At 31.2% G+C, this 25,851-nt stretch overlaps 3 protein-coding genes, 1 long non-coding RNA gene and 2 other non-coding genes across 6 annotated transcripts; 5 read left to right on the top strand and 1 right to left on the bottom strand.

Moving 5' to 3' along the window:
* The first annotated feature begins 6,395 nt into the window (after positions 1–6,395).
* LOC18104597 ((+)-neomenthol dehydrogenase) lies at positions 6,396–9,218 on the top strand. The gene is made up of 4 exons (XM_006376386.3): positions 6,396–6,776; positions 6,872–7,130; positions 8,336–8,518; positions 8,781–9,218. The coding sequence occupies exons 1-4, from the start codon at positions 6,706–6,708 to the stop codon at positions 9,171–9,173; spliced, it is 906 nt and encodes a 301-aa protein (XP_006376448.2). The 5' UTR covers positions 6,396–6,705; the 3' UTR covers positions 9,174–9,218.
* A 5,771-nt stretch (positions 9,219–14,989) lies between these two features.
* On the bottom strand, positions 14,990–16,619 carry LOC18104595 (shewanella-like protein phosphatase 2). Its single transcript, XM_006376384.3, has one exon. The coding sequence runs from the start codon at positions 16,539–16,541 to the stop codon at positions 15,333–15,335; it is 1,209 nt and encodes a 402-aa protein (XP_006376446.1). The 5' UTR covers positions 16,542–16,619; the 3' UTR covers positions 14,990–15,332.
* A 1,158-nt stretch (positions 16,620–17,777) lies between these two features.
* Positions 17,778–20,371, top strand: LOC18104594 (uncharacterized). The gene is made up of 3 exons (XM_006376383.3): positions 17,778–18,053; positions 18,457–18,594; positions 19,893–20,371. Exons 1-3 carry the CDS (start codon positions 17,922–17,924, stop codon positions 20,082–20,084), a joined length of 462 nt encoding a protein of 153 aa, XP_006376445.1. The 5' UTR covers positions 17,778–17,921; the 3' UTR covers positions 20,085–20,371.
* Positions 20,372–21,901: 1,530 nt separating this feature from the next.
* Positions 21,902–24,133, top strand: LOC127904157 (uncharacterized). Its single transcript, XR_008057030.1, has 2 exons — positions 21,902–22,126; positions 23,891–24,133. It is a non-coding gene; the product is annotated as an uncharacterized LOC127904157 (long non-coding RNA).
* Positions 22,081–22,214, top strand: LOC112323927 (small nucleolar RNA snoR86). Its single transcript, XR_002977472.1, has one exon. It is a non-coding gene; the product is annotated as a small nucleolar RNA snoR86 (small nucleolar RNA).
* Positions 23,845–23,978, top strand: LOC112323928 (small nucleolar RNA snoR86). Its single transcript, XR_002977473.2, has one exon. It is a non-coding gene; the product is annotated as a small nucleolar RNA snoR86 (small nucleolar RNA).
* Positions 24,134–25,851: the final 1,718 nt, after the last annotated feature.

Below are 25,851 nucleotides of genomic sequence, written 5' to 3'. Positions count from 1 at the left end.
ACCTGAAGCTAAGTTGATTGGTGTTCTGAGAGAAAGCAGGTTTGCCATTTGGAGCAAAGTCTGAAACTCTTTGGTTGCTAAATGCTAATCCAGCCAAAGTTATGATGTTATACAGGTTTTTTTAACCATATAAATCCTTCTTGCACCTTAAACAATTATAATTATGGTTAGTGCCGGTGATGTGCAACTGACATTGGAGTTGAAAGTTTAAAGCTATTGAAGGTTGAAATGGTGTTCATGGGGCAGCTTCTTTTCCATCCTTTTTATCTTTTTAGTTTCTGGGATCAAAACGTGGCATATTTTTAATGATTATTTCACTTTCTTCAACTTATTTATTTATTTATTCAGCGACGGTTGGAGAAGGAAATGGTGGAGGAGCCATAGTGTGTGTTCTGTCTTTTTAGTTATTTCTTAACATGGAAAATCTATATTTGCATCAAGTCAAACAATTTTAATAGAGGTTTCAAATTGGGAAACGTATTATATACCTTATATAATATATATTTTAGTTTTGATTGATGTGTAAATTAGTTTTTAGAAAGTATTTTTATTGTCAACAAAAATATTATAACAAAAATTAATTAATTTAATCTATAGTTTATCTCTAATGTATCCATCCATCAATATATATTTTTTTTTCAAAATTAATGGTGATATGTATTCTATATGATAATTTAGTTTGCAACTTAGATTTATGTTCATGTGCTATTCCGTGGGCCAGAACAAATTTTTTTTTTGTCAGTAAAAAAGAAAATCTAGTCAATGCAAGGGTATTTTAAAGAAGTCAAAAACAATCAACTCAGGATATTGGATTGATCTAAACGAAAAAAAGTTTTTATGAGAACCTAAACAAAAACAACTGAAATGAAAAGGAGATAAAGCTTATATTCTAGCTAATCCAATGCAAAATAGCAAAATTAAAAAAAAAAAGAAATAAAAAAATAACCAAGCCGACCAAAGTGAGTATGTCAAATCTACAACTTAGATTATGATACTGAGATAAGCCAATAAAAAATAAAGAAAAAAAATGATGAAATCCAATGTAGAATGATGAAATCAAAAGAAAATTCAAATAAAAAAAGGATCCTAAAAAACCAGCAAATCAGGTAAGCCCACCAAACTATCCCCAACCTGGATCATGCAAATAAGATAACCTAATAAAAAACAAACCGGAAAAAATTACGAAGCTTAATTCTAATACAATCGAATGTTGAAATATGAAATAGAAAAAATATTAATTTTTTCTATCCTAATTAATTACTTACTTAAACGAAATAAATTTACAAACATATTAATTAATTACTTAAACGAAATAAATAATAGTACAACTATATGAAATAGAAAAAATATTAATTTTTGACAACACATATTAATTAATTACTTAAACGAAATAAATTTACAAACATTGGTTTAACTCAAACTTTTCAAACTATTTTAATAGTACAACTAATTCATTATCAATTATCTACATAAATTTAAATTTTTATATATTTATCAAAAAATTTCAACTCAACAATAAAATTGACAAAATATAAAACGTACTCGTTAAATAATCCATTATTTATTTCATCACAAAACACCTATGTTACAAATTCAAAATAAATTTACAAACAAATACAATTTTATAAAATCTCAAACAAATCCTATAATGTACAAATCATATATTCATACAACAAATTTCTATGGAAAAAAGTTATAAAATAAGTAAAAAAAAATACATATACTACAAAATATACAAGAAAAAAAAACTAACATTTTAAAATTGAGTTCAAATAAAAAATGATAGTTTTGATTACTTGAAGTGAGGAATCCTCAACAAGAGTGCTAACAAACCAAGTGTTAGGGTGAATGGGGGGATGTTGCTTGTTATAGAGAAAAATGGAGGAAAAAGAAGAAACAGGGGAGAGAAAGAGGAGGGTTGCTCGTTAGGTCATAAATTAAATATTATAGACGGATTTCTTAACGAATTTAATCGATAGATTTAAATCCGTCGATAATTCTGTCTGTAAAAATGACATGTCATTGTATTTTTTTTTTCATTCTTTCTTTTCCTATCATAATGCCCTCGGTATACACCAAGGGGATATTTCCGTCGGTGTTTACCGATGGATACTACGAGGGCATATCCAGTTAAAAAAATTCACTGTAATCTACGAATAGAAAAATTTCATCTATATTTCCGTTTATATTTGCTAATTTTCTAGTAGTGAAATAAGAGTTCAACCCTCAATCTTTTTAATGAAGGGTGAAATTGATCAAAAAACTTATAAATTTTACAAAATAACCCATAAAAGAAATATAGCAATCAAAGAAATAATAATAAAATCTCAAACAATAATAAAATGAGAGGATAATTTGGAATTTTTGATAGGCCAAAGTGAATTTCAAAGAGAGGAAAGAGAAAAGAGTGAAAGAAAAAATAAAAAGGCTTTGATGAAAAACCGTCGTTGTAAAGATTATACACACTGGCCTATATGGAAGAACGCAACACGCAACATCTAAAGTCACCATGGAAGGCCGGGTTTTGCTACCTGAGAAGGTCGCACGCGCTGCCAAAGCGGCCTCCCTCACTCTTTGGCGTGTGAACTGCACGCACCAACCAGACTTACACTGCTCATTAACTACAGTCCTTTATATTTGTTTTAAAATCCAATATGGTCCTTGAATCCCTAATTGTTCTAAATCAACAGAAATTAATTATATTTTGACAAACTGAGCACCAAGCCTTTTCCTTCACATTGCAAGATCCTTTTATATATATATAGGCAACCAAAATAAAATATTAAGTCAATTTTTTTAAAAAACCGGAGTATTAAATTAAAAACAAAAGAAGAACAACAATAAAAAAAAAAGATAAAAATATTAGCCCTGGTCCTACAACTCAATCCCAAATGGGACAAAATTAAAAGGGTTCAATATTTATCAATATCTCAAATTCGATCCCCAAAGCTTTAATTGCTATAAACTAATAAAATTAAAATTTATTTTGCAAAAATAAGTAATAAAATATTTCCTTGACACCTCTTGGTCCCTTTCGAAGATAGACATAACAATCCCGAACTAATATTATTGCAATGTCAAAGGGGCAAATTGAAATATCCAAGAAAAAAAAACTAAAACCATTATAGATTATTGTTGTAATTCAAGTAATACAGGAGGAAAAAGAAACAAATAAATCTTGTAAATAAGATAATTTCAATAAAAAAGATTAAAAAATAAATATATTAGAAAATATGCATAAACTAAAAATTATAATTGATTGATTATATATATATATATATATATATATATATATATATATATATATAAGTTTTTACTTTCAAATTTACAAAACGACATTACTTCTTAATTAACTGAACTGATACATTATTTCAAAGAGATGAACTTGCAAATCCACGAGTCAGTAGTTATTCTGAATCAATAAAACCATTAAAAAAGGACTAATTAAATCAATGGTGGAGCTAATTAATGTCAAAGAATCAAATTCCTTTTCAGCTGTTTAATATAATAATTACTTGATTTAAACAAATTAACAAGCTGGTGTGCTTTGCCCTAATCGCTGGTGCGACATTTCTGTCAAACGAACAAGCACCTAGCTATTTCTATCAAAGAAAAAGATGGATGTTAGGTAAAATGTCACCATTAATGCTCCACAATTCCACTCTCATGTCAAAGGCTTGATTCATGATCGATGGCCATAAATCAATTATGTAGATTAATTATTATATTGCAGCATTAACAGTACTCATGAATCCCTTTAAGACTAGGGTAAAACCTTTGTATTTAATTAATTCATTTGTATATTCACAGTAGTTGTTATTTTATATATATTTGTGTGTCTTTTCCAACCAAAACTTATGGCATGTATATGTGTTGACTGTGTCATCACAGTCTTGAATCACATGTCTAAATATTGTAATTAAGTATTTTTTTATTATTTATTTACTTTTAATCAACTTGCAGCTCCTTGAACATAGAAATTAAGTGCAAATTAAAAAAAAAAAGTAACCAAATGGGTTAGAGGTCCCCCTACCCTACTGTTCTTGCAGTCAAGAGATGACTAAAAAGAGTGGTCACGAACAAGGTTTAGAAAGTGTTTAGGTTAATATTAGTTTGTGTGCTTTTGTGTCTGCTGTCTACCTCATCTTTTAAAGCATGAGAAACCCACTATGTTCCTGTCGTGGATTCCAAGTATGCAAAGCATAAACAGTGATTGATTATTGTACGTAAAATTGCACCTGTAATATTCTTTAGGGTTTTGCTTAAGCCTTGAAGAAAGCGATCAAAGGGCTGCATATTGTCTTTGTATGTACAATAAAGATGAAAGGAAGATTCCCATACTCTTTCATAGCAACAACGCAATGATTAATCCCCCCCTGTTCTTGCAACCATTACCTTAATTCTCTTGTTACCTGATGAAATTCAGCCATGGAAGAACTGGAACATCATATACATATAAAAATTAAGAAAATATATAGAAAAGAAAGTGGCTAACATAGATTGCGTCTGGTACAGAGTCGGCTTAAGATAAATAGAGATCTTACAGAAAAAATATAAATGAAAATGGCTTAAATCGTTGCTCAAGTGGTTCTTAGCGCTTAAACTGGCTCTGGCCACAAAAAACATTATTGTTTATTTTATTATAGTGTTTCTAAAACATATTTAATAGAGGGATGAATATTCTTTGGATGATTTTTTTTGTCCAAGGATACGAAACATGAAAAAATAAAACATTGGCTTATATTTTTATTCAATACAACTCCCTATGTTGATCGATAAAAGCTCTCGTCATGCTGTAAATATTTACGATATTGATAATTATATCTTGTCTATGATTTTCGGGTCATTCTTATAGTAAAGGCCCTGGAGAATGTAAATCAGCCTTGGTCAATGGGAGTTAGAAAGAGCTTCGGTTCATTGGTTTATCCGATCAATTGATATTAGAATGGTATCACATACTTGTTGATTTACAGTGGGGATAATCTATTTTAAAAACCAATTCGACTCGAGTCTAGGCTTATTGGTTCTGATTGACAGGTCCGGCCAGACCAGTCGAGCGCCGGCGGAGCCAATTCTTATAAGTTATAACAGTAGCTAAAACCATAAACCATGGACCACGTTTGTTTGATTATTTGAGTCCCTGCATTGAGTTCCTTCACAACAAGCAAAACTACCGCCACTTCTCCCATTACAATCATATTTAACAAAAATACATAGCGAGTGGGTTTTTCATTGTAGCGTAAAATTACTTTTTTATTATTGAGTTGAAATAAAAAGTTTATTGATCCCGGAGATAATTTAGTCCTTTTCAGATATTTATTAGTCATTAAAAAATTATTTGAAGATGCATTTATAAATTTTCTTGCATAGTTAAAATATGATTTTATCTCTTGGAGTTAACAATTTCTTGAATTGTTGATAAAGAGTGATTCGGTCTTTTCAAAAATTTTGAAACAATTAAATTACTTATTTACCATTGAGGTAAAAAAACTAGAGTTTTTTTAATTTTTTACATTTTAGAATACAGTAAAATATGATTATACCTTTAGAAAAAACAAAAATTAGCATGTGTTTAAGGGCACCTATGTACTTTCATGATTTTTTATTTTGTGATTTCCAAGTTTATGAAGAGAATTATAGTGTTTTTAAGTTGGGAAACCATTTTCTTACTCAAAAAAGTAGTTGGTGTGTGCGATTCATGCTCCAACAAGTGGGTGTTACTCGTGGTGTTTTGGTGGCGCGTGTTGCATCATCCGGTGGCCAAGCATGCTTTTCCACCGTATCTTTGCATGCACTGTGTCATGTTCTTTTTTTTATGAGGTGCATGGCGCGTGGTGACAGATGATGGTCGGTTTGTTACCAACGGTCATTTATTCTTTTTTTCTTCTTATTTAACAAAAAAAAGTTTGTTAACAACTTTTTGTACTGTTTATTTACCTAAATAATTATCAGTTTATTTGATTAAATATTTACATAAACTTTTTTATTTGTATTTTAAATTTTTTCAGAACCCGTATGTCAAATAGCTAGTGTATATATATAATTAATGGGTGGGTAATATTATGTCCTAAAAAAAACTAACTTAAACTTTTAGCACCAAAACCAGTAGAATTTAAGTTCTGTACGTCCTCTCTAAAACAATCATTCTAGTCTTGCCCGGAAAAAAGTTGTGCTAGCTCCGGCCATTAATAGTGAGTTAAAGTAAAAGATTACTATTATTTTTTCTTGGTTCTCTAAGCTGGTATCCACATGCTCTTGCGGACCAATTCTTCAAGGATCTCTTCCCATAATAAAGCTTACTGTATTCACAAGTATATTCAAACTCGAGATTATTAAAAAAAAAAAAAAACCCCCTTCCACTCAGGCCAACTTTCACTGGTTATTAGAAGACTATTTGTTCCAGCACAGCAACGATAACAGGGAGCAAGGACTGTAGTACTGTAGAAACCATTGACTTGCTATACTGTGGAAGATTTGAATAATGAAAGTGGAGCAGAGATGTTAATTTCACACAGTACTACAAGCTAGCTAGCGACACAAATTAGTTAAGAAAAAAGAACCCCACGTTTCGTTTTATTTACTATGATGTTATCGTCTCCATACTTTGCCTTTGTTTTTCTATATAAATACCACTCAAGGCTCCTCATACTGCACTGATCTCCTTCCATTCCCAGACCAACTCCTGCATCTCTCAGCCATTCAACAATGGAAGTAAACAAGGAAATAACACAGCCCTATTCTTCTTCTTCCTCTCCTATCCCCACATTTACTACAAGGTAAGATCAGACACAAATAGCTCATTATTAACTGTATCTACACATTCAAAATGTTTGTTTATTTGTATGGTGTAACAATGCTTATGTATGCGTAGATGGTGGTCTAAGGACACAGTTGCGATGGTCACAGGAGCCAACAAGGGGATAGGGTTTTCCCTTGTAAAGCAGCTTGCTCAACTTGGATTGACTGTGATCTTAACTGCTAGAGATGTAGAGAAGGGAAACAGTGCTGTTGAATTGCTAAAAAGCCATGGTTTACATGTCCACTTCTACCGCCTTGACGTTTCAGATCCTGCTTCTGTCAAGACCTTGGCTTCGTGGTTTCAAAAGAAATTTGGAGTGCTGGATATTCTTGTAAGCTATTTTACTCTCCTTCTTCTCATAGTTTCTTAATTCTTAACCTAGATATATACTGGTCTGGCATGAATCCAGACTCTGTGAAGTTGGGGAGGGCAGAAATATTTTTATAAATTTAGGGAGGATTTTCGAAGTGTTTCAGACTTCGGAGGACAATCCCCTTCCCCTGGCTAATTCGCCATAGAACACCAGTCAGCAGGTGAATGATGTAGAATTGTAGATGAGCAATACACGAAACATACACTTGCCAATACAGATTAATCTCATAGGAAGCATGGATTGTTAATTAGGATATTCTAATAAATAATTCATAGCATAAAAAAAAGCTGCAAAAGTTGACCAATAATTTCCCCCCTTGTATTCAAGGTATTTTATGGAAAACTTCAAAAATCTAGAGGACGGCTTTTCCGCGTGAAGTTGTTTGATATTGCAGTAATTATTGATTTAGTTAAAAAAATATATTAAAAAAATATTTTTTTTTATTTTTAAAAATTTATTTTTCATATAAATATATCATAATTCATAATAACAATCTGAAAATAAAAAAAAATTAATTTTTTTAAAATATTTTTAAAACACAAAAATAAACCAATTTTATTTTGACAGCTGTGCAGTATTTCCATAATAAGCTTTATTTTCTCCTGACCCATGATTTGAATAGTCAACTTAATTAGCTATACAAAAATCCAAATTGAAACCCATGAAACTTGGAAGAATTAGGTTTCTTTTTCAACACTAGGCTGCTTCTATTTTAAAAGCTTGTCAAAGCATATGAATCTGTTTATATATATAATTTTTTTTAGAAAAAAGACTTAGAACTCCTACAGAAGTAATATATATAATTTTGTTTATATATATATATATACACGCATATGAATTAGGTTGAGAGAGTTATATATATATATATATATATTTCCACGTCAATCTGAACAAACAAGTTGTAAGAAAATACAAAAGATATATAGTTGTACCTGAAATTTGTGGAAGCTGACGTTATTTGCTAACAACTATGAACTGTTACAAAATAAAATAAAATATAAATATTTTTATAAAATTAGTTAAGATTTGCTCAAACTGGTTTAAATATCTACATTAATAAAATATATAATATAAAGTCCCATTTTATATTTCACACTCATCAAGTTTTTTATTGTCAATAATTGTTAAAGATTATTTATTTATTTATTATTGATATTCTCCAGATAAACAATGCTGCTGTATCATTCAATGACATTTATGAGAACTCAGTGGATCATGCAGAAATTGTGATAAAAACCAATTTCTATGGAGTCAAATTGCTCACTGAGGCTCTCTTGCCGATGTTTCGTCTATCAGATTCCATAAGTAGGATCCTTAACATTAGTTCGAGGCTTGGTTCAATTAATGTAAGTTAATTAATTCATTATTTTTCTTAATATTAGTCGGGTTTGTTTTCTTTTTATTAATAATATATATATATTATCTAAGATTTGGTATCCTTAATTTTCATTTTAAATTTTAAGATAGAAATAGAGAGCTTTTTTTTATTTAATTTTTTCAGAAACATATATAAAAATCAACAATCAATTATCAATTTATTGTATAGACAAAACATTTATTGCACCAAATTAATTAACCATGCATACATTAATTAATTTCTTTCTGCAGAAGATGAGAAACCCTAAGATGAAAGAGATGCTTCTAAATGAAAGATTATCTGCACAGGAGATTGAGGGAATGGTGAATTTGTTCCTTGAAAATGTGAGAGATGGGACATGGAAAAACCAAGGCTGGCCTGAAATATGGACAGATTATGCAGTATCAAAGCTAGCATTAAATGCATATTCTAGAGTTTTAGCCAAACAATATGAGGATTTTGGATTAAGTGTGAATTGTTTCTGCCCTGGCTTCACTCAAACGTCAATGACTAGCGGCAAAGGCACTCACACCGCAGATGACGCTGCTGAAGTTGGTGCTAGGTTGGCCTTGCTTCCTCCCGGGGAGCTGCCCACCGGAAAATTTTATATAGGGTTTAACCCCGGCGTTATTTCTAAATTATAGAATATTGATGCATGCACTGTAATAAAACATATATATTTTTGTGAATCCTCTTTTTATAGATGCTATAATTGGTATATGCTAGCTAAGAAATGTTTGAAACCCTGGTACTAATCTGTTAATATCATACATGTAGAACCATGAAGTAATCGATATCCATATACAAGAACAAAGTTATTAAGTTTGGATCACAATCACAACGAGTTAATTAAAACAATGTTGATTTAATATTTTTTTTATAAAATAAATTAAAAATAAATAAATTATATTTTAATCAAATCGCGAGTTACTTCATTAAATCCCTTAAGTTTGATTATCAACTTCTATCTAGGTTTTTTAAACCTAATCTGAATAATCAAATATTTAATGAAACTGCATTTAATAACATTGAGTAAATGATGATTGATTTAAGATACCACCTAACTATAATAATAAAAGTAAAATAAAAGAATGTTAGGTTGCAAATCGAAATATATGTAATAATTTAGCTTCGTGATAGTGATATTATCACATATAATTAGTGTTTTCTTTCAAAGAGATATATATATATATATATATATATATATATATATATATATATATATATATATATATATATATATATATATATATATATATAATTTAGCCAGTAAGATTGTAGATTTGTTTTTTAAAAGTTATTAGTTTGAATCCCACAAATCTCAGGGTTATTGAAGGTTTACATAATCATTAACTTCAGAACCTGTAAATTTAGTCGAGTTACATGGAAGCTAACCTGAAAATAAATATTAATAAAATAAATAGATATATAGTATTGGGCAAGATTCCATGAGACACTCGGCCTGACTCGTTCAAATTAATAAAGCTGAGGGCTGCGCCTTAATTGAATAGCTCAGGTCTCTGATCTCACGCATACAACAATAATGCAAATAAAGTACAGTGGATTGGGGAACTCGACATGGATAATTTATTATGCACAAATCTGACCACATGCATGCTTGATTAAAGAAAAAGATTAATGATTTTATATCGAATAAATTCTCTCTTTGTCACCACCACTTGAACCAAGCCCATCGAGCTCGGCGCCGCCATGCAGTCTGAAACTTGCTAAAAACTGTATCAAAGAAATCAGAATATCTTTTCGATATACAAGTTATAGTGTGTGTATATATATATATAAAGCAAATGCAAGACGGTGGGATTAAAATAATAAATAGACATTAATTATTACTATATAGTAAAGTCGTCCATATCAACACAGATGGTGCATTATTCTTTCCGAGGTGATGATGAGGAGGAGGAAATTAATGGGAGCATTTATATTCCCTTGTGATTTCACGTGAACCAGATACCATATCGAAGGTTCTGTTTGAAAGAAAGGTGATGATGATGGTAGAATATGCATGAACTTTTGGAATTATGGAGCTTTCGAGCTGATGCTTGGTAGTTACTAGCTAGTGTGTGTGTGTATATTTATTAAAACAAAAGCTAATTAGGTATGGAAAAAACTATACAGATATATATAGATTTATTTGCATTAATGATTACTAGAATTAATAGTTTAATTACGTCTTTGCTATTCATATCTCAAAATATTAAACTGTTTATTGAGGATATCAAAGTTTTTTAATAGGGTGTATTAACCATTATTAGTTGATGGAGGATAAATAAATTTTTTATTATTTTAAAAGCACGGTGCAACAACCAAAATATCAAAACAAAAATTTTAAAACTTGCATTCAAGGGTTTTTTTGTATTTTCACAATGGCTTTTTTTTGTTATTATCATATCGGCTAAGGGGCAATTTGATATTTGACTAAATATAAAAAAAATAAGAGTGGTTGGCGCATATAGCGTCTCTCGGTAGCCAAAATCCCCTTTCCATTATGTCTTTGAAAGCATCGTGGCTTCCTCTTCATGTCGGGGCGGCATGTGTTGTCGGTGATGGCACAGTTAATTTGTCATCACCGAAGATTTCTTTCTCACTATTTTCTTTTTTCTCCCCTTGATTTTTGCTTTGGCAATACAAAATTTCAAAAATGTTCTCTGACTTAAGAGGATTTCATCGTTTTTATTTTGATTTTTAATTTTTATTCTTTGCTCTTTTGTAAAATTTCAATATATTTTTAATTTTATCTTTCAATCTCAATTTGTGATATCTTATTGTTTTTGATTTAGTTTTCATTCTTTTTATTATTATTTTTTTGTCATTTTATTAAATTAATTTTTCTTTTCAATTTCACCTTTTAATCAAAAATTTATTTTTATTTTTTATATTAATTTTGATCCTCGTTCTTTTGATTGTTTTTTTTTCTTTTTAAATTGATTTTTCTTTTCAATTTCACCCTTCAATAAAAAATAAAATTTAATTTGGATCCTCCTTCTTTTAATTGTAACTTTTTATTTTGAATCCTTTCGTATAATTGAACTTTTTTTTTTTCTAATTTCATCGTTAAACATTTGATTGATTGAGAATTGAGTTTTGTAATTTTTTCGGATAGGATGTTTCAGGTATAATGACCTGGATCACGAGTTTAAAAAGTTAACGCGGGTTGAAATTGGTTATTCTTTTTAAAAAGACGATTTTTGTGATTTATTTTATTTTTTTTAATTAGTTTATCCTGATATCATGAGCCGGATTACAAGTCTAGCAGGATAATCCAAGTTGACACGATGTTGATTACTGAAATTATTGGCATTTCATGCTAACTCTTTTGCTGGACTTAAACATCATTTTTTATTTTTTACCTTGCGCCGCGGCTTGCATGGATTACTTTTTATATGTAATCATCTTGATTTTGCTGCAGAATTAGTTGCAGTAACAGTTGCAACTTCTTCCACTGTTTTATGCTAAACTTCACTTCTGGCCTGCTGATCTTTTGCTTCTGTCGTTTTGTTTCCCATGCTAACTAATGCCAGAATTACTGGGACTTGTAACACATAATTCATCATTTCGGAACTCAGTAAGCATAGTTTCTACACAAGGAGATCCACTGAGCAAGTAATTCAAAACTTTTGCAGGTATCTTCGAAGGGTTTTCACTGTCTATAAAGTATAAACTTCAAGGACTTCAATCTGCTGAACGGAGAAAGTTTACCCTCTAATGTATCCATAACCATAGCTAAGGCCTGGACAATTCAGCACCAAAATTCTATTCATGACAGTGTCAGATAAGCATCTAATTTGTGCAATTTTATTTGACTTTTTGAGAGAACATAACATAGAGGAGGGGGCAATTAAAACAAGGGAAGAAATCAAGAAGCAAGGCATAAGAGTGCAAGTATTATATATTATCTGATTGTACCTCAAAAGAAGAAGTGCATAGCGCGACAGATTCTGCATTTCGAATCCCTTGAAAAAATTTATGCAAATTTTCAGAGAACAACCTCTCCGTACCCCACAACTCTTTCATCATTCGAAGTTCATTTGATCTCCATCTGTTGCCACGGACGACATGACCCACTTCCGTTTGTTTTAGAGAAGGGAGGTTGATCATAGAGAAATTCAACTCCGTCTCTCCTTTAATCTTCAAAAACGTAATCTTCAAAAACGTAAGCTTTGGTGCAGAAATTTCCACAATGTCACTATTTACCCAGTTCACAGTTAAGTTGACAAGTTTAGGTCCTGATATTTTCAAAATACCAAATCTCCAAGCATCAAAATGGCTCAGGAATAGGTTGACCAGATTGGGACACACCGCTGAAAAGTCAAAGCATTCAGTATTGGAAAGGATAGCAGACGGCCACCAGCAGAATTCAAGATGCAAATTTGTCAATTTGGGCAACTCTAGTTTGTTAAGCTTGAGGTCTATCAAGACAACCCTAGACGTGCCTTTCACGATAAGATGATCGACATGGTGAGATGCAGCATAATGATCTATAACCATGTTGACGTGAGATGATGAATCCTTGTCTAAAAAAGACTCTAGGGTAAGAGATGCCAAGTCTGCTTACTTTGAGTACATTGTTTTCTTCACGTTGAGCCATGACTTTAACCAGGAATAGCTGAAAATTACTTCGACGGTAGGTATAAGAATTCATGTAGAAATAAAGGTCAGGAAGAGAAATCCAAAGCAATTTGTCCATCTCTTGGAGAGGATTGAGGTTTGGACTGCTTGTCTAGTTTCGAGGAAGGAGAGGATGTGTTGGACAATGTGGTCTGGTAGATTGCTCAGTCTGTCCACACCTCCTCTGCGCGTGGAGGAAATCAAGACCCTGAACATCCCTCAAAAGATTTCATCCTTATTTGACCAACATAAGCCACTGAGTCTCAGTAGCCAAACATTTTAGTTTGCTTAATCAAGGGCTATCACGATGAAACTGGGAACATAGGAGTGTAGCTTGAATCTGAATTATCGTTTCAATGTTCATAACTAGTCAACAACAGGGTACCTGCAAGTTTGTTAGAATAATGGTATTTTCATCTAAAACTTGGTTCCATATTATAATCATGAGACTTTTCTCAAATTTGTTTCTGGGTTTCAATTCACTCGATATCTTACAAGAGGCTACACTGTTCATAAAATGTCAACGTAATGTTCTTCAATTCAGTTTCCATTCAACAAGGCCATTGGTAACAACACACTCTCCAATTTTCTGATAGCATGTTATGAAATATGGAGTAATCACCAGAGGAGAATCTTAAACTTAAATGGCACTTAAAATTTGAGCAAGTTTGGATTCATCACAAATATCTTCGTTTACATTCTCTGATCATGCCAAACAATGTTCATCCGGTCATCCAATGTTCGATTCCCACAAGTGCAACCGGTCCACAATAGAAGCGTTATAAGGTCAGGATATAAAACTCCTAAAACCTGCAGTAAATCCTTAGAAAAATGAAAAAAAAAAAAAAAAAAAAAAAAAAAAAACTATCAAAGATATTCTTTGGATAGCTTTCCAAATCCATCTCATAAAGCCTTCCTTCATTACCAAAATAATACCAGTAAGCCCAGTTCTCAACTCCTCAAACACTAATTTAATCACATAAAATCACCTTCCATGTTCATAAGCTCCAAACATCTTGTAAACAATAAATAAAAGGCAACATCAAACTAGCACTAGAAACACAACGAAGGAAGACTAGAGCAAGAGCAGAGAAGGAAAAACAGTCAAGTTTTCCCAATGTATCCTAGTCTACCTCTCCTGCAGTTGATAAAAGAAATATGAACAATCTTTATCTCTGTAATTTGATGTGGTTTTGCTGTATTAGAATGGTGAGTGTATTTATGGGAGCTGTTAAGAGTTTTTAGCTTCAATGTCAGTTTTACCAAGCAGTCATGCCTCCAGAAAAGAAGAGCAACTCAAAAAATCAGCATTTTTTGGAATTGCTCAAATGAAAAATCAACAATCAACTAAAAGTAAGAGTACAAGAGTCGAGGAAATTAGAATGTTACTCCATTCAAACATGAACATCCTTCAACTTATTTCATGCCTATTTAAGCAATAGAATGCTGCCATAATGCATTGAGTTTCAATCTCAAAACAATATAAAAAAATATCTGTAACAGCTTTTTATTTCACATTGGGATACCTAATGAGAAATTGCTACGTAGACTTCCTAACTAATCAGTATGTTAGACAAAGTAATTTGATTGGTTGTTTGCACAGGGGCATGGAGATAGAGCGAAGCTCTCACTCAAAGAAAAGGCAATAATGATAGAACAGCCACATCTTAACCTGAAAACAAGTTCCATTTATAACTACATGACGAGTTGTAACAAAGCCTTGGACTGCAAATGTTTGGTTCTAGACAGACAAGAGGGGGCAGCTTTTCGAAGTTTATCTAAAAACAAATTTATTATCTTATAACAGGGCAGTCCTGTTCAGAGAAAGTCAGAATGATGTTGTTCAGTTCCATTTTCATTCAAGGAAGATGAAACCACTAGTAACAAAGTTAACAACACAACTCCCTGTCTTATGAAACTAGAGTATGCAATAGGGAATCAATCATGACAATAGGATCTAAGATAAAATGCTTACAATTTTTTTATCAGGCTTAGTGTTGATCTCACAACCAGCAATATAGTTGAAACAATACAGTTTGGGTTCTGTGATGTTTATTATAAACAATGTTCACCTGTTCACCCAATGCCGATTTCCACAAGGGAAACAGGAAAAGAATGCATGTTCAGCAGGTTCCACAGAAGAAGCATCGATTGATCAGTTTTAGATGCAAGAACTCCTAGGCCTTCACTTCCACTTGTTTTGATCCACTTTCAGTAATCAACAAACCAAGCCCTTCCTTTGTGTCAGCATCCAAATAGGACTTGTGCTTACTCTGATACAAGGGATTTGAGGTCAGAACCCGTAAGTCCGAATTCTGATTAATCTCCAAAACTTCAGGCAACCCATCACCACATCCTTTGGACATACCCACATCAATCCTAACAGCTCTATTATTACAGGCCACGTTAATCCCATCCTCCTGAATTGTATGCCCCATGATCATCCTCTTCACCCCAGGAACCGTAGCAAGCACATGTTCAAGCATGGAACAATCACAATTCTTCTCCACATCAGAATACTTCCTCAACCAAACCACTGCATTCCTCCCTCTACAATACCTCGGCGCAGCTTTCCCCATCAGCCCACTAATCCAATCTCTAACCTCCTCATTAATCCTCTCCAATCCATACTCAACATGCTGCGCCAACAAGCCTCCATGAACAAAAATCGAATCCCCAACAACCAAAACTGTCACATTCTTTGACAAAAACTTATTCGCAATCGGCCCATTAGGCCGCAATGCAGCAATCCTAGCTCTAATCCCCTGAAGAACCTCTGAATCAACCCCTCGAAAATTCAAAGGAATCCCATCATAGATATCCTTTGGTTTTTCTAACCCAACACACAAACTTTTCATTTCATTACCTAAACAATACCAATAAGCCCAATCCTCAAATTCCTTTAACCCTAACTTAGTCACATACCTAAAGTCACCTTCTATATTCATGATCTCATGATTCCCATTCATGGTGATAAAATTACCTCCATCTTTCATTGCCTCCCTCTTCAACTTCTCCAAGAAATACAAAATCTGTATCTCATCATCACCTCTATCAAGAACATCACCAACTTGCACCGCAGTAGCTGACCCACCAGCCCATTTATCAGACCCATCAATCAAACCAGCAAGCCTTAAAGCCTGCTTGGATTTTTCCAAATCCCCATGAAGATCACCAATGGCAATGAGTCTATCAGGAGCTGGGTACCTTGTTTGTAAAGAAAGGGGTGTTTCTTGATGGGGGTTTCGAGGATCCAAGCTAGGGTTTTGTGAAGGTAAAAAGAGGCCTCCACTGACAGAGAAATCAACAAAGGTGTCCACAAAGGAGGAGAGGAGATCTGGGATGTGTTTGCATAGTGCCTTTCGGTTTTCTTCTTTGTTTTCCATTTCCTTGGCTCTGGAAAACAAATGGTGGATTATATAAAAATTTTGCAGTCTTATTATATTATTGGATTGATTGTTATTTATTGAAATCAATGAATTAGTTTTTGTGATATTAAAGATAATTAAATAGTTCCTTAGCAGAGTTTTTTTCCTTTTTTTTTTTTTAGAAAAATTGTTCTTCAATCTATTGGTCCATAGAATAAAAACAAGAAGTATGACAAATGGTTGTACTTTATGACAAAAGGTGGCCATACATAGCCATCAAATGGTAGAAAAAAACAATTTGTATGCCTAATTCTTATGTGATATAATATTGAAAAGAACATGCATCAATATTTCAATTTTTTTTTATGATTGCTTGATTTGATTAGTAGAATTTTTCCCCCCCTTTGAATTAATAGAATTAAAAACATATATTAAATAGAAATCTTGAGATTGACTTCGTATAATTTTTCTATATATATATATATATAAAAAAAAAAAAACAAAGTGACAAATGCCAAAGAAGGATTCTTTTTTACAATTTATCTGTTTGAGTGTAGTTGTGATTGTTTCTTAAAATACGTTTTATTTAGAAATGTATCAAAATAATATTTTTTTTATTTTTTAAAATCAGCATCAAAATGATCTAAAAACACCAAAAAAAATATTAATTTGAAGTAAAGAAAAAAAATATTTTTTTAATTTTTTTCAAAAGCGTTTTTGAAACGCAAAAACAAACATAGCAACGTGTGTGATTTTGCAATATTCAAGTCCTTTTCTCGAAAACAAATCAATACTAATTAAATCAGACTTATTTTTTTTAACATAGTTTAATTCATCTATTTATTACTAACTAATTGAATTGATAAAATAAATTTTGTCTTGGATTGGTAAATTTATTAGCATGGTACTAAAGAATTTAAAAGAAAATTATTATATGATATAAGAATGAATAAAACTTATTCTAAATCAATAAAATGGATTAAATTCAATTTAATTATGGTAACCAACTCGTAGAAGACAATAAAAAAAAAAAAAAAAAAGCTAATTACATTATGATTTGGGAATATAATATAATAAAATATTTAAATAAATCCCATCATGAATAAAAAAATAATCTTGGTATATGAAATATAATAAAAAAAATCTCCAAAAACAATAAATCAATAATTGTTATCAATCAAATAGTCTAGGGTTTAAAGTTTACCAAGCAATGTCCAAATCCAAGCCTATTATTTCTCATACTCCATTTTACAGCAAATGAAGGCCCACATCGGCCCGACTTGCTTGCTCCTTAAAAATCGTCACCAAGATTGTGCACTTAAACCCCTAAAACCCTATTTCCACCGATTGAATCCCTAAAATCCCCAAAAGTCTCTTGCTTTTCTTCACTGTGCAAAAATGGCAGATCATATAGCAGCAATGGAAGCTCAAATGGTATCGGAGAGAATGAGAAGGAAGCTCAGTGAAGTTAATTCAGCTGCTCAGGCTCAACTCTCCCCTGTCCAAGATCACATCAATTTCACTCTTCAGGTATTGCTTCTATGTAAATATTGAGGTGGATTAATGTATCTGTTTCATGCAGCTGTGGGTTCTTTATGGGCTTTCTCATGTGGGTTTTCTTTATTTTTTTTTAATGGGTATGAATTGGTTTGCTGTTTAGCTAAGGAAAGTGCAAAGATTTTTTGTGCTATTTTGGTGATTATTTGTCGTGGCGCTTTACTCAACTGTGCCTAATTTGCTTCTGGCTGTTTTATTATTATTAATACTTGTGGAGAATTTCTTTTCATTTTTTGAAATAAAAAGATGAAAACTTTTCAAACTTTATATTGTTTTATGGGTTTGTTTTTTGAAGAGACAATCAGAGAATTATGTTTTTTTATTATTGTTATTTCATGGGGTTGATTTGATTGTTTGAAATGATAATTTCTTGCAGCAAGCATACTTCAAATGTGCATATGAGTGCTTTGATAGGAGAAGGAAGCAAGAAGAGATAAGCAATTGCGTTGAACATTGCAGTGTTCCAGTTCTTAATGCTCAGAATCACTTTGAGAATGAGATGGCCAAGTTTCAAGTAAGTTTATTCTATCTTTTTAATTTTAACATGAGGCTTTATGTCATTACATTAAGGGGTTGGATGTGATTTATTCTTTGGATAGTTGAATTCTATATGTATAATTTGGAATAGAAAGGAATAATGTCTTGCATAGGTTTGTCTAGAAGTAACATAAATGTAGTCATGAGGATTAGGGGATTAGGCAAAGGGTTTGTTGGTTTGGCTTTCATCACTTTGATTACAAGAGACATTTGCTGAATTTCTTCAAATATAAGAGACACCAAACTAAATGTACAAACAAATGAAGCATAAACACATTTGCTGATCAGTATTTCAGTTATTCTGCTACTAATCTGAAGCTATTGCAAAGGATGACTGCATGCTGTTGAGTCAAAGCTGTTTCTTACAATTTCATCAATCGAATTAAATCTACCAGAATGTTGCTTTACTTTGATTACATAACAAATCAAACTAGAAAGTGATTGACAGTTTATAGTTGCGGATTGTGACATGATCAATAAAATTATACAGACGTGTGATTTTCTCAAACCCCATCTGCTTCTGCCAATAATAGAAAGAATCTCACTATCTTATACTTTTTTCTTTAAGTTGTAACTCTTATACTTTTTTTATAAAAGAAATGTGAAGATATGAGTGTTAAAGTTTGAGAATTACAAACAATTAAGAGGGTCAAAAGCCTAGCCACCCTGTTTAGGCTTGTCTCTCTATCAATCTAAAGCCAACTTTATAGTGCTTGGGATTGAAGAGCTCTCTCTAAAAGTATCTTGAGTTGAGAGTGTTTTAGAGAGTTAACTAGTTTTATATTTTCTTTTTCTTTTCTTTTTCAATTACCTTGACAGCATACTTGGAGCTTTCTCTCCTTTCATAAGTAATCTAAAGAAAACTGACCCTCTAAATACTCTGAAAACCTAATTCTATTTGAGAGGGTTCTTTTAGCCATCCATGGAGACACAAGCATATAAAAAGAGACTATGCTACGGACCGTTTTAATTGTTGGAAACTCAAACTAAATCCTCTCTCTTTTTTCACCTTCCTTTCATCAAAGAAGTGGAGTATAACAACTTTACAAAATTAGGTATTTCGTTGGCACAATTGCGTTGAACATTGCTTGTTGTATGTTAAAAAGTTTGTTGATACTATTTTGTTGTCAAGCGTCAACATTTGTGTTGCATAACAATGTGCGACATTGCCCCTCTGATTGCACATCTTGTAGTTTACACCTGATCTTCTTACAAATTGCAGCCGGTGCATTGCTCTGTGCTGATACCTAATGTCAAGTTTATTCTTCAATGCAGGAAAGGTTGAACAGGTCTCTGATGGTCTGCCAAGACAGATTTGAGGCAGCTAAGGCTCAGCAGCTTGGATCTGATGCTGTAAATGTTTTGGAGTCGTGTGTTGACCAGTCAATCCAGGATAACATGAAGACACTGCCACATCTAGTTGGAAGAATGAAGCAATCCCTTGCCATCCGTGATGAAGCTAAATGAGCATTATGACAATTTAATTTTTAACCTTCAATTACTTCTGAATTTCTGTATCAGTAATGAGAATTGGCGCGACGTGAAATAGTCCTTGTAGAGACCGAAAGAGTTGGAGGAGCCAGCATCTTATGTTCACCACCTTGTGTTAAATATTCTGCTCGCCAAATCGATGACAACTTGAGCTTAGGCTTGGGGTTGCATCTTAGCAACAGAAGGTAATGGTGTGAATTAACACCAGTGAAACGTTCAACATTATTTTATTGAATCCAAGCATTTAGTTTTTGGGAAAGCAAGTAAGAGAACTGTTTCTTTTTCTGCATGCATCCTGTTCTCCTTGTTGAACATTGAACACTGCTGGTGCGGGATCACCGTACGGAGTATTTCTTAAACAAACATACTCTTAAAAAGTTAAAAAGCTAACACGATCAAATCACAAAATTATATATGTCTGGATTAATGCTAAATAAGTATTTTCAAATCAACTAGCATGTTATTCTTTGATTATAAAATGAATTCTTATCAATATTGAAATTTGGATTCAGATTGTTTTAACAAAACACTTAGCTGTGAAAAAATAATAATAGCCTTTTGAGTTGGGTACCTAATCATCTGGAAATTTATTTTTCTCTTCTCAAAAAACTTCCATTAGCCTAATTGAATAATTCGGGCAACCAGAAATTAGTATTACTCTTTTTCTATTAAAAATAATACTATTAATTAGCCTAGATTTTGACATAAATAAAGTTATCACTGGCCAAAAAATAGTTTTAGAAGAAAATCTTAAGCCTATTAATTTTGAATATGAATATTTATAAATAATAAAACAAGTTGGTAACAATTCAAATTTCTGGTCATCCATTTCTCACGATTTTATGATTTTCTAGGTGGTTGTCCTTTCATGATATTTTTTTTTATTAACATGGGTGTCTGGACTAACTTGCGCACACCTCAACTAATTCTACGGGCTCTGAAGTTAACGACCATGTAAGCCTCCAGTAGCCATCATATTAGCAACCAGTCCCTCCATGACACTTGTTATAATATGTTATAGGTAATTAATAATGTTTTTTAATAAAAATCCAACAAGAAAATCAGAATATATAAAACTGTGGAATGCTTGTAAAACAAATCTCTTCCCAGGTCAAACATTCGTTAACTATATATATATATATATATATATATATATATATATATATATATATATATATATAAATTCCCACAAGAACAAGGTGAAAATAAAAATAAACGAAGATTGGTATATCTTAAAAATGAATTATCCTTTTGCAGCATAATCTTTCCAGCTTCGAGAAAGAATACAGAATCGTGTCTTCCTATCTCTTATAAGAACAATACTAACAACAATATATATGAACACTTCCCATTCATTTCATTCAAAACCCTACACAATTCTCCTTCGTTTTATACTAGTATTTAAATCTTGCTTTTTCCTGGCTATTTTTTGCATTTTTATTAAACTTCTAAACCATACAAATACTTTAATACTAATTATATTTTCACTCCATCCTTCTTAAATTACTATACCTTAGGCAGATGTGTTCTAAATACAGAAAGACACCGCAATTTAATTCCCTCCAATAGCTTATATGATATAATTAGTGTAGAGCAAAAAAAATAATTATATATACCTGTAACTCATGCAAATTGTCTCCTAATTAGGTTGTAATTACTTCACATAAAAAGTTTGCAAGAATATTTTAAGTATATCTCTTTTGTCTGGGCCGGCCCATATTCAAGTTGGGTAAAACTGGGCTGGGCTATGGAATTCCAATTAATGTGGTCTCATAAGTCTTTTCAGCGTCTAGGGTTTCCTCTCTTCCCTGCTCCCATCTCCTATATAAAGAGTTCTTGTCACTCACTTGGTTCATCAGCCTCCTCCTCTTTCATCTTCTTAGGGTTCATCTGTAGTGGAATATGTTATATTATTATGGTGTGTTTATAGATTTTTTTTAAAAAAATGAAAAAAGAGAGAAGCCAATTTGCAGAGCAAGGACGTCAAGAAAAAAGAGATGGCGTGATTTGCATTGAAGGTTGGCTATATCAATGATAAAATTGGCGATTCTCCGTGCCTGTCAAATCTGTTCATTTTGATCATGGCCTCGAACAAGTCGCTACAAATCGTTTTAAGTCTCTCTTGTTTTCTCGGTTTCTTATTTCCTTCCACTTTCTAAATGAGAGGAATCTTTGTTCAAACAGAGTTCTGAAAAACAAAATGAAAGATGATTTTTACAATGATTAAAGCATGATTGTCGCTGATAGTGAAATCAAAATTGATTATTTGATTTTACGTATTTGATTTGATTTATGTTTTTGATTGTAGCTATAACGCTTCTTATCTTTGAGAATCAGATCTAAAATCTGAAAAACAAAATGAAAGATGATGTTCACAATGACGAAGGCATGATTGCCGCTGATAGTGAAATAAAAATTGATTCAAACTTTGATTTTTTATGTTTTTTGATTTTACGTTTTTTATTTGATTTATTTTTTTATATAATTAATAAAAATATAGATCTCAAAATTAAACTGGAATTTCAGCTTCAAATTTTGATTTTGATTCTAGCTCGACTTTTATTTTATTTATAAGTGAATAACATATAATTTTATTTTGATTAGAGGACGCTGGGCGATATAAGCTTGGCGGCCCCCATTAGTTCTGCCCTTGGTTAGGTGATTTGAGATATGTATTTTAAACTGGAGACCATGGCTCGTTACCCCTTTCGGCTTGAAGGAGAGAGAAGCATAAGATGGTTTCATCTGGATTCGGATTAAACAAGGTTTCCTTTGAGGGTATATTTGTACGTTCATATTAATTTTATCTAAAATTAAATTAAAAAAACTATTAAAATAATAACATGTTCAGCATAATTTTAAAGAATGAAATTAAAAATAAAAAAAAACCAAAATCAATTACCAAATAACTACTCATGAGATTTGAATAATAATATAAAAAATAATTTAAAAAATAAAAATATTATGAGATTTGAATAAAATAAAATTTATAATCAATTCAATATTTAATAATTTGTTTATGAAATTTGAATAATAACATAAAAGATAAAATAAAATAAACTTAATATTTGATCATTTGTTTAGGATAAAAAAATAATAATTAAGATCAATCTAGTCAAATCTGTTAAATTTGTAATATCATAAATTTTTTAAATAGAACACCATTTTTAATAAATTTAATATAAAATATTAAAATAAATAAAAAATTTATATGATTAAGATAACTTCACATGAATCAAATTGAAAAGTTTTGCAGTATAGTCCCTGTAAAGACTGAAAGAGTTTGTTGAGCCAACATCTTATTTTCACCTTGTGTTAGGTATTCTGCTGACCAAATCGATGACAACTTGAGCTTAGGCTTGGGGTTGCAATCTTAGGTCCAGAAGGTAATGGTGTGAATTACCTTCTCTTAGTTTTTGGTAAAGTAACATAATTATATTTTAATTTTTATATATCTCTTTTTTGTTTGGGCCGGCCCATATTCAAGTTGGATACAAATGGGCTGGGCTATGCAGTCCCAATTAACGTGGTCTTATAAGTCTTTTCAGCGTCTAGGGTTTCCTCTCTTCCCCGCTCCCATCTCCTATATAAAGCGTTCTTGTCTCTCACCTTGCCTGGTAGCTTCCCCCTCCTCTTTCATCTTCTCAGGGTTCATCTGCAGTGGTATGATTGTATTATTATGGTGTGTTTATAGATTTTTTAAAAAAAAATGAAAAAAGAGAGAAGCCAATTTGCAGAGCAAGGACGTCCAGAGAAAAGAGATGGCGTGATTTGCATTGAAGGTTGGCTATATCAATGATAAAATTGGCGATTCTCCGTGCCTGTCAAATCTTTTCATTTTGATCATGGCCTCGAACAAGTCGCTACAAATCGTTTTAAATCTCTCCTGTCTCCTCATCTTTTGATTTCTTTTTTTTTTTTGCTATTTATTTCATAGTGAAATGAAAGAATAAAGAGCATTTCAAGGCAAATTTAATCCATTTTCTAAATAAACAGGGATCTTTGTCGACCCAGAGCTCTGAAAATTAGTGCTTCTTAGCTTTGAGAATCAGATCTGCAGGCTTTGAATATAATTGAAAAACACAGATCTCGAGCAATTGGATTAATTAGTAGCCTTCTCAAGCTCTTGAGCAAGGCATAGTCGTTAAACAAATCATGGCTTCATGGGAATCGGATTGAAACATGGATTGAGGAGATGATTTTGGAAAATTTTACAATTTTTGTATTTTTAAAAATTGTTATATCAAAATTAAATTAACAAAAAGAATTAAAAAGATGAGGTTTAAAATAATTGAATTAATGATTCATGTTCGTCTGGATAGCTTCACAGCTATACATCAAAACTAAATTAAAATCTTTTGTAGAGGGTTTGTTGGTGGTTAATATATTGATTCGAGGATAAATTGATTTTTTTTATATTTTAGGTTAATAGTAAAATATTTTAAATACTCTGTAAAGTAAAAATATTAAAACTATGATTCAAGAGTTTTTTTGGTCTTATGAAACTTTGATTGCACAGTAAAATAACGATATTGCTATTAAAACCAGAAAAATTAAAACCGATGTCTAAAGGCCTTTTTGTATCTTTATCAATGTGAACATGGAGCAATTTAAATTTTTAATAAATATTAATATAATTTATATTAATTTATATAAAAAATTAAACCATTTTACGCAAGAACTTTTGAATGAGAGATGCTTCTACTCTTTGGACGATGTGTAGAGTATTTTTTAGTGCTCAAATGCTGTTTTTTATGATGTGTTGAGAGCAACGCTCTTTGTTTTTATTATTTTATTTTATTTAAATTTTATATTATATTTGATTATCATTATTTTAATTCTTTAATTTTTTATATGAATAATAATTTTGCTTGTAGTTTTTTTATATTCCTCTTTTTTGGAGTAATCTTGATTTTATTACTCAGGTCACAGGTTTTGAAAATTAGCTTGATTTAACTTTGATTTTTTTTATATTTTATCATTCAAACTTGGTTACAGAGCCTTGAGCTTTGTGATTTTTTTTTCTTTTTATGGGGTTATCCTGAGTTACAGGTTAGTTGAGTTAACTTAATTGACTCAAGTTTTTTTTTTTAAAAAAAAAAATCAATTTGTCCTCAGAGGTATGATTTACTAGTAATTTAGATTTATATTTTTTTTTATTTTCTCTTTGTAAGTTTATCCCATTTATTTAATTTTTGTTTTTTTTATCAAATAAGATTGTTGAGACTTTTTCAAAATATTTAGAGGGTATTTTTTATAATATTGACGAACATTTATTTTTTTCAATGGGTCATTGATGTTTATCTTTTTTTTGTTTTTTTATTATTTTTTTAATCATATTATTAAATCAACTAAAATTATTAAACTCATTTAAATCAACGACCTAGATCCTAATTTTAAATCCAAATAGTAATTAAGTTCCATGTTCAAATGTTTTTTTTTTTGTAAATAAATTAAAAATGGATTCATATTTTTTTCCCTTTTTTTTCCATAGAAAATCATTTATTATGCTCATAGTAAGATCCTATATTAAAAAAAATATATACTCCCCTTTTGCAAAGGAGTATGTTTCAAAATGGATGTCTCTTATAAAAAAAATCAAAAACTGAAATTTACTACTTTATCATTATTTAAAAATCAAATTCATATACTTTTTAATAAACACAATATATATATATATATATATATATATATATATATGAATTGACATTTAATACATCTTTATACAATATAACCTCTATAA

The sequence above is a fragment of the Populus trichocarpa genome, chromosome 13 (genome assembly GCF_000002775.5).
Source record: "Populus trichocarpa isolate Nisqually-1 chromosome 13, P.trichocarpa_v4.1, whole genome shotgun sequence".
In the NCBI taxonomy this organism is placed as follows: Eukaryota; Viridiplantae; Streptophyta; class Magnoliopsida; order Malpighiales; family Salicaceae; genus Populus; species Populus trichocarpa.
Note: the sequence above shows the minus strand (reverse complement) of the source record. Positions and strands in the feature narration are given on the sequence as shown.

What these genes read in the sequence shown, in the direction of transcription:
- LOC18104597 (XM_006376386.3), top strand. Translation starts at nt 6,706, where the DNA reads ATGGAAGTAAACAAGGAAATAACACAGCCCTATTCTTCTTCTTCCTCT. An exon ending in ATCCCCACATTTACTACAAG is followed by an intron (nt 6,777 to 6,871) that starts GTAAGATCAGAC and finishes ATGTATGCGTAG; the next exon opens with ATGGTGGTCTAAGGACACAG. An exon ending in CGAGGCTTGGTTCAATTAAT is followed by an intron (nt 8,519 to 8,780) that starts GTAAGTTAATTA and finishes TTCTTTCTGCAG; the next exon opens with AAGATGAGAAACCCTAAGAT.
- LOC18104594 (XM_006376383.3), top strand. Translation starts at nt 17,922, where the DNA reads ATGGCAGATCATATAGCAGCAATGGAAGCTCAAATGGTATCGGAGAGA. An exon ending in ACATCAATTTCACTCTTCAG is followed by an intron (nt 18,054 to 18,456) that starts GTATTGCTTCTA and finishes AATTTCTTGCAG; the next exon opens with CAAGCATACTTCAAATGTGC. An exon ending in ATGAGATGGCCAAGTTTCAA is followed by an intron (nt 18,595 to 19,892) that starts GTAAGTTTATTC and finishes TCTTCAATGCAG; the next exon opens with GAAAGGTTGAACAGGTCTCT.
- LOC18104595 (XM_006376384.3), bottom strand. Translation starts at nt 16,541, where the DNA reads ATGGAAAACAAAGAAGAAAACCGAAAGGCACTATGCAAACACATCCCA.